Source organism: Pomacea canaliculata, linkage group LG2, assembly GCF_003073045.1.
Source record: "Pomacea canaliculata isolate SZHN2017 linkage group LG2, ASM307304v1, whole genome shotgun sequence".
Classification (NCBI taxonomy): domain Eukaryota; kingdom Metazoa; phylum Mollusca; class Gastropoda; order Architaenioglossa; family Ampullariidae; genus Pomacea; species Pomacea canaliculata.
In genome coordinates, this window is record NC_037591.1 from 19,429,325 (window position 1) to 19,442,931 (window position 13,607).

The following is a 13,607-nucleotide window of genomic DNA, read 5'->3' on the forward strand; positions in this document are numbered from 1 at the left end:
CTCAAGTGATCAGAGCCTTAACAATAAAGTTTGCTAGTTCAAGTAAATGATTGAAGTATGGCTCAGACGTTCAGTGTGTTGAGAAAGAGCGATGACAGCACATTTTGACACGTGTGTGCAGCCGTCGTGATGTATTCGTCTAAAGCTGTGGTGGTTACAGCACTGTTACAGTGGTTACACACTGAATCCGTGTACAACAGTAGAGACAGCCCAGTAATTATGTATACAGGCTGCATCTCCTCCTTCGTTTAGTCCAGACTCTTTTGAAGCTCACCTGAAGGCAATTTCTGGTTTTTGTGGTCTTTCGTTAAGCAGGTGTTTAAACGTTTAAGAGCTACACGTGACTGGTAATGTTGTGATGCTGTCGCATACAGAGGTACAGCCGGGTGGGTGAGCGGCGCACCTGTCCGCGTGGCCTTGTCGCCACCTACTTACCGCAGACCATACCCCATGAGCATGCCCTACTACCCGTATTAGTAACCCTGTAGTTACCAGCAAACGTGCGGGATGTGTCTTGGCGCGCATGCGCAGTTCGACTTTCTTTAACCGTTTGCCGACTCAAGTGTGGGGCGAGCGGCTGCATGATCAATGCTTCACCTCAAGACGCTTGCGAGTCTTACGAGTACAGCCAACTGCAAATACCGCAGTTGCTTATGTTTAGAGACCAGAAATCACACTTGATAAGAGTGTAGGATGCTTGAAAAATGTCAGTACTGCGAGGCGGTCTCAGAAACTAAGGACAAAGGATAAAAATAAATCAGTAAGAGGTGAAATTTATGTAAAAACGTTAAAATATATAAATATCATGGAAAAAAGGAGAGGAGCGCACAAAAACAATTACACCTAATTGTTGGTTTCAATTGATTAAAATATAATAGTAGAGCATGTGCCTGTGACGGCTGCTCCACGACTGGAAGGCGTGTTTTTATCAAATTGCTGATGATAGAGGAGAGAGAGAGAGAGGGTTAAGCCAGTGTACACAGTCAAGCGTGCTAATGACGTAACACCACGTACAGTCACGGCACGCGGCTCGTGGCCAGTCTCGCGCGGTCGGCATGGGGATATCGTTGAGGAGACTGGCCTCCGTCATTGGTATCAAGGTCCCTTTTCCACTTAGTGGTTTTGAGAAGAGGGCTCGTGCTCCTTCCGATGCACAGTTTTCTTTACTCGTCCGTTAGTCTCGTCGCCTCTTGACCTTCGCGCGGAAAAAGGACAGACAGGGTCACGACACTCTCGCCGCACCCGACTTTTCAACAAAACGTATGCACGGAGTCTTCCTCGGATTATCACTGTCAAGCAACGCTCTCAGATATGTATGTATGCTCGTATGTGTGTTGTATGTATGCATGCATGCCAAAGATGGTGCTCAGATTTGTTGATATGTATAGACAAACACATGAACAGATGAATAGTAAGAACGCGCGGATGCATAAATATTTCTAAACATTTACAAAGTGCAGCCATGGTTAGGATTTTTCGCCCAACTGTTTTTAAACGAAAATAAACTTTCTTTAAAAAAAACCTCCCTGCCAAACACCTTGTTTTATAATTGCTCTTTCCCCAAACTATACAAAGATCTTCTGTAATGAGGGAAAAAAATCTCGTGTTAAATTTGTTTTTCTCCATGTTTGAGTGCGTTGTTCAATTACGATTAGCGGTATGTTTATTATTTTATTTTCAGTATCATTTATTTGTGTGCGTTTTCTTTTATGTACATGCTTAGTTGTATACCACGCCGTCTACGAGTGCGTGTCTTGAGATTCTGAAGCGGTTTAGAGTCAACTTTTAAGATCGGGATAGTGTTCTAGTAAACAAAGGGAAGAAAACATTGTTTAGAAGAACAGACTGCGCAGATGTCAGGTTAGGAGTAATAACAGTAGACGAACTAGTGTCATCGGTTAATAGTAATAACAGTAGACTGGATAAAGTTGCGGGTCATCCAGAGTCGGCGCAAGGCTGGGCTAGACGAAAGACAAATACTGTACTCCCCTCTCCTCAAAAACGCGAATCATTTATCATCATCATCAACAACAACAAAAATTATATATTTAGGCTTAACGCTTTTCTTAACTGAAAATTTAAACAATAAACCCAGGCTTACATATTACCAGTAATGATTGTCGTGGCCTGTCTCGGGACTCATCACATTTGCACTCGAGAGCAAATGTGCAACCAAAACATTTATCAGTCATTCGACAAGTCAAACAACAATACCAATAGATCCGTAAAGAACGATTTCTGGTGACAAATGAACACATACAACCTAGCTGAAGATGCATCACGTGTAATATGCCTTCCTTCCACACAATAGCAGCTAGTGACAAGCTTATCCACTCAGGTGTTTCCGTTGCCCTCCCACCCACCTGCAGACCGCACCGTGATAAAGACAGGATTGTAGAGGATCCGCTCGCCCAGTGGAATGTTTTGTTGAGCTTTACAAGACCACTAACACTAACTCAACCACTTGCATCTATACAAGATATAAGAAACAAGGAAATATAATTAAGGTAAAGAGACAAATCGTGTTAATAAAATTTATATTTATACAGCTATATGACAATGTAAAAAGATCATGCAAACTTTTCTTTACAAACTCTCGTGCTTGTAGGACCATGGAGTTGAATCTTGATTTGTTCACACTTTTCTCCGAAAATTAGGACACAGTCTAATCATGGAGGTGTATAGGTGGACTGCTGTCTTGTCTGTCGAGACCAACGCTTAGCCTCTTGCGAAGTTCTCCGCTGTTAGTCTCGGCGAGCATAAACAAAGAATGGGGCTAAACCGGAAGCTTGGTGCAAACATGCCTCGTTTTAGTAGTTAATCTGAAGTGTGAATAAACTGGAAGCTTTGTACACAACTGCCTCGTTTTTTTAGTTAACTGGAAAAAATCGTCTGCCAGTAGTTCAGTAATACAAGTTCGTGTCTCATCCACAAATATATTATATTCCACTCAATGTAGTCCACCAATATATTTTTAAAGAACAACTCAGTTCAATTCACCGATATTCTTTACAGCAAAATCCAGTTCACAGATGTATTCTTATAGTACAGTTCAGTACACAAATCTTCTGAAAGACCTGTAACGAGACAACTTTGCAGGAATGGTAGGAGCGACAGAGCAGATAAATACAAAGTAAAATCAAACAGCAAGCTTTAATGTCACTAGCAAATGTCTGCAGCCGCTCAGAAAAGTGAGGCTGTGGGTTTTAAGTTTCAACTACCCAGACTATCAAAGAATGGCTCATTAAAATTAAACCTTTTTCGAGAATTGCTCGCCGTCTTTGATTAGTAATAAGAATTACTTTTTGAAAGTAATCTGTTTGTCAATTGCAGGCGTGCATCATGCACACACGGATACTTGCACACCTATACCTAGACATGATTTGGGGAATTTCAAACACTCGCTTAAAAAGCTGTATGGAGTGGTGCAGAATTTTCCTCGTCTTGTTTTGTTCTTTGGTCTGGAACTCTAGCTATCACGACTTCTAGCCTGTAGATCACTCTAATCACAGTGCCCAGATTTCTAACCCTCCCTATCCCCCGCTCGTTTCCATCCCGAGAGTTTTGCCTGACAGGTGGGCGAGCGGTACGTTGGAGCTTCTTGGAGACACTAACAAGACAAAGCACTCGCAAGAACTGTTTTTCGTTAGTGAAAAAGTGTGAGGCAGAAAATAAAAGCATCAGATAAGTCAGAAAGCGGAGGACAGCTTTGTCAATGGACTGTGTGAAGACCTTGCACTGTTAGCGACTGTGATTACTATTGTTGCTGTTAGTTATCGATGTACATGCTAGATTGCACGAGCTCGCCCATACTTCCTCGATCATCTGGTCATGTTTCAGGACAAGCAACCACAGCAACACAGTAGCCCCCTTATCTGAAAACAGCTCCACTTCAAGTGTTCAGCATGTCACGGACGTAGACAAAACGGACTTTAACGACAAGGAAGGGGCCGAGTTGACACCCTCCGACAAGGCTCGTTGTGTGTCTGCAAGGGATGTCATCCAGCTTGGCGTGTCATTGGTGCTGGGATGGGCATTTGGCGTGGCCCTAGAGAAAAGCAGAGGTCATCATCATAGTCGTCGACAACGACCTCGTTGTCGTTGTCATTGCTATCATTTTTGTCATTGGTGAAAGGAAAATAATCGCAGCCTGTGAAACAACTTTCACTTACATGTTCACAGTAGTGTGTATCGTTCTCTCAAATATAGGTGTGTGTGTGTGTGACTGCGGTGATCGCACGTATTGTTGTGTGGTGGTGGGTACGTGCGTGTGTAAAACCCATTCAGGCATGTCGAAGACATTCTTTAGAATGTAAAGAAGTTTACATGTGTAAATTGATGTATATACGATATAGCGTTTGGTGTTTTTCAGTGTTTGAGCCGAAATCCATCAGGCTGCAAATGGTATTCGAGCGATGGATTATGCTGAAAATGTTTCTGACGGCAGTTGCTACAGGTATGCCATATCCCTATCACTCTTTTGTTCTGACAATGCCAGTCGTCTTCAATCACTACAATCATTAAATATGCTTTCTCTCTACCTCTATATAACAGATTACATTAGGTAAATCATTTACAAATGTGATACAATGTCTATAGGTTTACTAAGTTAATAGTATGTCACTGTGTGGGTCTGCCTGTGTTTTGTGTGCGTGCTTGTGTGAATGTCAGGTCACCTTGTTCTAGGTGTCATGTCTCTAATACCAATCTGCAAAAGCCGCCTGGAGCTAGCAGAAGAAGAATACCTGTGCTGTCTGAAGAAGAAGGGGATAATCACTTCCTGCCTAGGCCCATTCCTTCTAGGAGTTGGAATGACACTGGCGGGTGCAGTGAGTTGGATTGTTCGTCTTCCTTGGCCTGCGTTTGCTTGATTGTAACTGTTCACTTCGCCTGGAGCAGAGCTCGTCTCTATTCTTCAGTCCTGTGCTGTACTGACCATCATCCTGTGTCTGTACTGACCATCATCCTGTGTCTGAATTTACCATAATTCTGTGCTGTAATCACCATCATCCTGTGTCTGTAATCAGTATTATCCTGTGTCTGTATTTACTGTCATCCTGAGCTGTAATCACCATCATCCTGTGTCTGTAATCACCATCATCCTGTGTCTGTAATCACCATCATCCTGTGTCTGTAATCACCATCATCCTGTGTCTGTAATCACCATCACCTGTGTCTGTAATCACGATCATCCTGTTTCTGTTGTTCACAGTGTCCCGGCATGGTCCTAGCGCAGGTTGGAGCCTGGGTTCCCAATTCCAGTGAGTGAGACATCAGAGCTATTCATTCATTCTGTTTACTGTTGGAGGTACTTTATACGAAACTAAGAAATAATTTTAGTTTTTAAATCTTTTTTATTATGGACGTTCACAGAAGCTATAAAACACACAAAAGGGACAAAATCTGAATACTGCAAAAACAGTATAAAATATTTTCATACCATCAGCACTCTACATCCTCATCAGTTATTCACTTGACATTTATTTCATGAAAATACACAGGTTTCCTCTTAGTGCCCTTTCTCACCAAAACGGATTTTCTTTATCTTTGAATTAAGTGAATGGAATTTCTTTTTGAAAGAGAATGAATTTATCTTTGAAAGGCGCTGATTGATTTCTTTATCTTTGAATAGCATTAGTTTCTCTCTGTCTTTTAAGGCTTTAATTTCTTCATCTTTGAAAGATAATGATTGAATTTTAAGTGCAGTCTTCACACTGCTGGGTTGTCTGCTGGGCGCCTTGCTGTACGGCCTTGTGGCTTCTACTGTCGAGCGGCTCACACAACCCAAAACTCCTTTCATCCATCACCAGTAAGCACAATGAATGGACAGTGTACTGGTGAGAGAATGTGTTATAGCAGTTACATTAGCTGGTACATTAGTGTTACATTAGCTGGCACATTAGTGTTACATTAGCTGCTACATTAGTGTTACATTAGCTGCTACATTAGCTGGTACATTAGTGTTACATTAGTGCTACATTAGCTGGTACATTAGTGTTACATTAGCTGTTACATTAGTGTTACATTAGCTGGCAAGAATATGGCAACGCCTTACCAGTCCGGCAGTGTGTTCCACAGAGGGGCGGTAGGCAGTACAGTCGATAACAGCAGGTGTATGGTAGATAACAGCAAGTTTACAGAAGTTCACAGCAGGTTTACAGTAGGTAGTAGTTTACAGTATGTTGCGCCAGGTTTGCAGTAAGTTGCAGTAAGTAATAGTTAGACGAGTGTTAGCAGTGTGGTAGTATGTTCAAATGGTGCGATAACTTAGACAAGGAAAAGATAAATAAATGTCGTGATCAACTTTTATGAACAGCTCAACTCCGTATGGACACTTATTATGTGTGATGTATATGCAGACCTGTACAAGAAGCTAAAGTGGGCCAGACATACTAATGCGAATATACACGAGTCCACTTGCATGTAATAGTTGACGTGTGTGTATGTGTGTGCGTTCAGAAGTACATACAGTATTTGTGTGTGTGTTGAAAGAGTTCACAAGAAGCTGAACAAGCCATTCGCCCTGCTGGCTCTGCCTGCCTGCTGCTTGCTGGCTGTTACTGTGCTACTGATGGAACTCTTCCTGCCGTATCAAGACAACCTAGAGGTAAGCATGTATCCGCGCCTACTTCACTATGCATCACATCGAACTACACACCCACACATCTTAATGATTCATGCCACATGCTCTGCTGTAATAAAAATGTAAGATATTCGACAGGTACTAGTTGATTAAAATGAGGTAATGTGGCCTTTCTTTAATACACTTATTTCACCTTTAGGCAGGTAGAGCGAGTACAACATGTCCCGTAGCTATCCTTACTAAAAATATCCTTAAAGATGGCTACATCTGGACTGTCTGGTCCACCGACGTGGGCGATCCACTGACCTTATAAACATCAATCAGAGTGTGGAGATGCGCGAGAAAGTGAGTGAGAGAGTGCGTGTGCGTGTGCGTGTGCGTGTGCGTGTGCGTGTGCGTGTGCGTGTGCGTGTGCGTGTGCGTGTGCCTTCCCTTCGATCTGGTCCAGGAGAGCAGCGAGCTCTGATCACCTTTACAGTTCTAGAATTTTGGATTTGGATTGAACGTGAGCGATGCTGCTTTCACTGTCTGGGGAGTACTGTGCATGGGATACTGGTCATTTCTAATTGTTTCATATGCACTAAGGATGCGACAAAAGAGAGATAGAGAAGGGAGAGAAGGATAAAGAAAGCACGACTTGTGACGTGCGATAACATCCCAGGAGAACCAGTGCAGGCTGATGGAGGCGATAAACAGCATCACCGTAACGATGTGCAACGATGGACAACAGGAGAATGGACTGTCTCTCACCTCCTTGCAAAGGCAATCTACAACTACGCCAACACTATCGCACCGGAAAAGCAGATAGCCCAGTGGCTAGAGCTGTGGCATCCGAACTGAGATTCGCTCTGGTTCAAAGCCCGGGCAGCGCAGCTAATTTCCCCCAGTCGACCCACGTGGCTGGAATGCTTACCTGACTCAATCCAGAGCTGGGAAGGGTAAGGCAGCGAAGGAAAAGAGATGGCACTGCCCTCACGTAAAGCTGGCCACGGGAAAAACGAGGTCTGTAACACCTCACTCTCTACTGTGTGGCATTCAGCTGTAGAATCTAGAGACTACATATGTACAGCATCAGTGCCAAAGTGATCAGTTGATAGGACACGTGTATTATAAAACCGTAGTTGACGGCAGCACGCGTGAGTGGTTCAGAAAACAACAGCATTGCATAGCAAGGAGACAACATAAAGACTAAACTTATCTTCCCATCAGCTTTAGAGGCTGAAATGTAGGGGTTAGTTTTTATATCGACTATATCTACTAATATCTGAGGAAAACAAAAAAAAAACAAAAAAAAAACAAAACAAAAAAACAAAAAAAAAACGAAACAAAACAAAACAAAACAAAAACAAAACGCAAACCGTTGAGGTTTGATCTTTGACTAGATAACAAGCAAAAGGGAAGGAATGCAAGAAGCCAGCCAGCAAGAAAGGTTCTCTCCCCTATTTTGTCGGTCATAGCATGGACGTGTAAAGGTGTACCTCTGTCTGTCTGCCAAGACCAACGTTTAGCCTCTTTCGAAGTGATCCGCTGTTAGTCTCGGCGAGCCTAAACAGTATGACTAGCCGGAAGCTTTGTAGCCTAATGCCTCGTTTTAGTAGTTAACTGGAAAAAATCGTCTGCCAGCAGTCCAGTAATACAAGTTCGTGGTCATAGATATCTAGTTTTCTGCAAACATATTTAAATAAATAATTGTTTTGTGTACCTGAAGCATATTTATTATGAATGTTATAAAAATCATAAAAAACTAAAAACAACTATTGATGACTTGTCATTTTACAGCACCCTGAAAAGCTCAGTTACAACATAGCGGAGACGATTGCCTGGCCACCATCTGTTGGAGGTAACACACATATCTTGAGACGACATCGATGTCAAGTACTTTGGTACTGATTATTCATAAAACAGCCAATAGGAATCCATAAGAAGCAATAACGCAGCTTTCCAGACTTTCCCTTCTCATTTCCAGTACCAATAAAGCATGATTACACTTTAAAAAAATGAAGCTGAGATCTTTCTCTATAAAAACATCTTCAAACTTTAGTCTTTCACGTAAAAGCAGCAATTTTCATATCATAATGCGTTTATAAATATCTGTTTTACCTATAGTGGAAATAATTAGGCAAGTATTTTCTTAAAGGAAAGATATTCCGACATATTGAGACCAAAAAAAAACACAAAAAAACAAAACAAAACAAAAAACATTAAAAAAAAAAAAAAGAAAAAGAAAACGAAAACGAAAACTTGTGGATAATTAAGCAGCTGATGGAAGAAGTTGTTTGGATGAATATTCCAATGTGTGACAAGAACTTAAGTGTTTTATATATATAAAGGAGTGATATGAATGTATGCACCCATAAAAACAATGCAAACATATAAACAGATATTAACTTTCAAAGTTATAATCCCAGACTAAATATACTCAACATGGTGTTTTAACTTGACTTTTTTCTTAACTCAGTATCGGAGGCTGGTATCTCTCACTCTAATTAATTGTCCACATCGCATACAGTCTTCACTGTATGTCTTGTGGTCTCTGCAACAAACAGTCAGTCAGCCACACGTGCAGTTGTAACGGTGTATGTCTTCAGTATTAACTTTGTTGTTCAGGAATGATAGTTGGCGCCCTTCAACTGCCAATGGTGCTGGTGCTAAAAGACACCCTAGGAAGCAGTTCCAGCTACGTGACTGTAATGTCACAGTGGGTGGTGACCTCTAACCTGCAAAGAAAGTTCCAGTACTTGGCAGTGCGACGAACTGGTGTGGGAAACTGGTGGCAAGTGAGTAAACTGTTAGTCTGAAGATGTTTAAGACTCGTTAAGTAGACTGCACTGCCCTCGTTCAAAACACAAAGTGTGGAAATAAATAATTATAATTCTGTGAGCATGAACTAGATATACTCTGTATGTTACCTTCATTAGTCAAGATTCAGTATGAGTTGCAGCTATTGAATGGCGCACAATCTTCTTTCATGTTTAGTAAAGAGTAGTATCCAGTTTTAAAAGACTAAAGTATGGCATAGGACTGAGTAGACACTTCTGCCATAGAGTATGGTGTGTTTAGAATCTTCTACCATAGAGTATGAACGTCGAGATGTACCAGAATACCCCATGCTAGTCGAGATTTAACCACAGGGAGGATTCGAAAATATAACAGTATGATGATCCACCCTCGAGGGTAATTCTAGATCATCGCCGGAGGGGAATGCAATATTGAATGTCTCCGGCTTACCACCAGGGTTGCTCAAGCTCAGGCTAATTCTGGGATATTTTCAGTCAGAAGTTTGTGTCTGCGTAAAGCGAGCCAGACAAATACGAATCAGGTGGGAGGAATGTTGTAAATGTAAGGAGAAGGTGCATATAACTGTATAATTTGAGAATAAAAAGCAGTCTAACACCGGGGGTAGAAACGGAAAGGGTTGGGGGCGGAAACTGTGACCCAGGGTGACTCATAACAGATATTTGATAAACTATTAGTTCTTCACCAGTCCCTAAGGAACCGTTTTCAGCAGGACACCAGGAAGAGAAGTAGTTGATGTATGCTACACTAGGTGCACAGACACTTTATTAGTAAGTGATTGCTGGACATAGCAGCCCTCTACAGACTGTGTGATAGCCTAGACTAGTGTAGTAAGTGATTGCTGGACATAGCAGCCCTCTACCGACTGTAGGATAGCCTAGACTAGTGTAGTAACTGTCGTTCTCTTTGCTATGCTGTTGACAGTGCTTACCCCACTCATTGAAAGCCAGTCCTTGCCGAGACAAGGATTACACTTGGGATCGCATTTACTCTTCTTACTCTCCAAGCTAGAGTCCTGGGGCTAGTTGAACAGCTTGTTTATAAACTTAAAACCGTTCTAAGAAGCAAATTTATAATTTGTTCAAATCGCTCCAACGCGTTGCACGAGCGTTTCAGCACACACTGCTCACGACAAGTGTGCTGACGGGAACGAGTCTGGCTTTAACAGTTTAAAAACAATTTAAGTTTTAAAAAGTTCTAAAATTGTGTTGTGCGCTGCTGCTACAAAACTGATTTATCTAAATGGATTTAAGGCCTAAAAGTGTTTAAAATTAGAAATATGTAACTGGCCCCTGGGACCTTCGGCCTACTGGCGTTAAGCGGCCCGGCAATTTGTTGTCGGTGACCCGGGTTAACCCTGTGTTCCAACACTCAGCTGGAAAAACAAACTCTAGCATCTTCTGTATCTGGAGCGCTTACCTCCCCTATCAGCATCTTCTGTTTCTGGAGCGCTTACCTCCCCTATCAGGCGACTCCCGCCCAGTGGAATGTATGTATGTTGACTTTATACAACATGGCGATACACGCCGTGCCGTGCAGGTATTTCATGGACTGAGCTTGCTGTAATATTCTTGCAGGTATTTTATGTGTCGGGGGGCATTGTGGGCGGCTTGTCGTCTTCACTCGCCTCGCACTCTCTGGCCTCATCACAAGGTGTGGGCGTGTTTGAGGCGCTGTGTGGAGGGGTCGTCATGTTGTTAGGGGCGCGGCTGGCCGCAGGATGCACGAGGTAAATGAGAATGGACTTTCATGTTTTATCTACATCATTTCATCGGGTTTCTTCCCATTTTTGACCAGTTCTCATATTTTTCTTCACACATAATCTATTTATTACTATGAGCGTAAATTGGGGCACATAAGAACTTATTTTTTTAAGAGTGGATGCTGAATTACTATTAAACACAAAAACTGAATACGGGGAGGAGGGTGCTTACTCAATACGGTGGGGGGGGGGGAGGGGCGAGGAGGAAAAGAGATTACTCAATAACAAAATATTCATATTCAACTGGTCAGAAAATAGCAAGAAGTGTACAAAATTGTCAACATGGTCCTGACCTATGAAAAAATAAAACAATCAAACAATAATGAAACACTGGGTTAGAGTGGAGACGCATTTAGGTTACTTATACAGTGGGAATAGACAGCCTGAACAAAGAAAGAAATACATGTATCTGGTGCCTAAAAAATTCCTCTTCTCATTAGCAAGGGGTAAATATTTTTCGGAGGAAGAAAAGCAAAGAAATCAGCGTTTGAACTGTGCGTGACCTGTGACTGTCTTTATTTCCGCAGTGGACACGGCATCTCGGGGGTGGGGCTGCTGATGTGGCTCAGCCTGCTGGCTGTTCCCTGCATGTTTGGCGGCGCCATCGTCACCGCATTCATCATGCGTGCATCTAATGGTTCACTGGACAGATTCGTCAACGAAACTCTGGTCATTTAAGATGTGAATGACGACGACCACGAAGATGACACATTATTCCTGACGTTGACCAGTTGATACATCTTGTTGCTTTAGGATATAACACTTGAGCACAGCTATGTATAGCCACGACCAAGTTGACAAGAAAGAGTGTTGTATTTCAATTTTATGTACTTCCATATAGGAAAAGAGAAAATTTGAGCTGATTAATAATGATAGTAGAGCGGTGCTCTTAAAACGATTGCACCCATCAACAGTGTTGCTAAGTGAACAGAAATCAGACCAGGACACCAATGTGCTGGAACCACCATAGCTAGCTGCTACAAAGTTTATTGTACAGATGACATTTACAGAAGGAGCATGGTGATTCTTATTGTAATGAACCTACCTTTAGAAGGGACAGAACTCAATTATATTTATACTTCCCTTTCACCTGTTTGTATTGCATTTGTGTTGACAGTTTTCTTTTACGTTCGTATTTCATTTGGATTGCGATTTTGACTTTGAAATTGTACCATGGTATACCTTATTGTTTACTAACACTCTGTTTTATTACATAACTTGTTATTTATATATATATAAGTTCATTTGTTTCATGCTATCCAACTGTGCTGTAGCCAAGTTTGTTGAAGACGCTTACAGTTCAAACTAAGGACACATCACGTGAGAAGATTTGACTGGGCAGAAGTGGAGGACAGTCTCGTACCGAGCTGACTTCTGACCTTTATAGACTAAGCAAGAAAGAGAATGTCTTTGAATGCGTCTGGAGAAATCAAGAAAGATGGGTGGAGGTCTTGCTTGTGGAGAAATACAAAATATGGCGGACGTCTTTATGTACTTCAGTGTTGAATAATTTGTGACATGAAGGTAATCATGGGAACTAGGGCATGTACATCTGTGTAAAACTGAGAATTCTTCCCCGGACAGAGGATGGTACAATGAAACACAAACATTTTCTTTTGTGCATCTTTCCGTTAAGGGGCAGAATTCCTCATTAGCACCATTGTATCACGACTGCTAGTACAACCACAGCCACTCGTAGTCAATGTCTGGTTTGGTTGTCAGGGTATCTCCTGTCATCCTGTCATCTTGCCATCTTGCCATCTAGCCAGAGACTTGGCAGCCGGGCGTGACAAGCTTCTCTTTTACTCACAGCCTTACTTGAAGTCCAATTTCACGCGGTCTGAACTGGCATCTGTTGGCCCAAGCACTGCCGCCACTGGAAGTTATATTGAAAACAGTTGCACACCAACACTAGCAACACCTGGGGGTAAGGGAGGTGGTAACAGTTTTGGATGCTGGAAAGTGGGTGAGGTGGTGGAGACAGCTCGGTGATCAGTAGTTGAAAGAATGTGAGTCGCACGGTCGGTCCCACAAACTGTTCCCATGATGTTGCATTCATAATGCTATATAATAGTTTGGGGTTCTAGTATTTCAGGTCCAGGAAGTCTAACTTCATTCACCGGACTATGCCGACCACAGGTCCTTATATCGCTGGGACCTCTGAAAATATGTAAATGCTCACAAGCCGAGGACAACTGGTAGGTGGTTTGACCCTGACAGTCTACATTGCCGTGTCCCAATCTAGTGACTGGTTCAGACAGTCGGAGGTTGGTTCAGAATCAGCAATGAACTGGTTTTGTGTTAATCAACGGATCTACGTTTGCTCTCACATGTGGCCGACCAACAAAAAGATAAATCGTCCTAAAGGAATGTGCTGAGCGGTTTTACTTTTGTAGTCAACATACAAAAGTCCCAAAGACATCCATTTGACTCACAAAGGCGCCAGCTCGTCCTCACTGAGTGCTA

The 13,607-nt window shown here is 42.3% G+C and overlaps 1 protein-coding gene across 1 annotated transcript; it reads left to right on the top strand.

The window, feature by feature from the left end:
* Window positions 1–585: 585 nt before the first annotated feature.
* On the top strand, window positions 586–12,627 carry LOC112558218. The gene is made up of 11 exons (XM_025228547.1): window positions 586–1,313; window positions 3,841–4,064; window positions 4,373–4,456; window positions 4,672–4,829; window positions 5,213–5,261; window positions 5,707–5,809; window positions 6,493–6,607; window positions 8,363–8,423; window positions 9,191–9,360; window positions 10,957–11,108; window positions 11,669–12,627. Coding segments are annotated over exons 1-11 (1,269 nt in total). The 5' UTR covers window positions 586–1,311; the 3' UTR covers window positions 11,820–12,627.
* The last annotated feature ends 980 nt before the right edge of the window (window positions 12,628–13,607 follow it).

What these genes read in the sequence shown, in the direction of transcription:
- LOC112558218 (XM_025228547.1), top strand. An exon ending in TCTGACGGCAGTTGCTACAG is followed by an intron (nt 4,457 to 4,671) that starts GTATGCCATATC and finishes TGTGAATGTCAG; the next exon opens with GTCACCTTGTTCTAGGTGTC. An exon ending in CGTATCAAGACAACCTAGAG is followed by an intron (nt 6,608 to 8,362) that starts GTAAGCATGTAT and finishes GTCATTTTACAG; the next exon opens with CACCCTGAAAAGCTCAGTTA.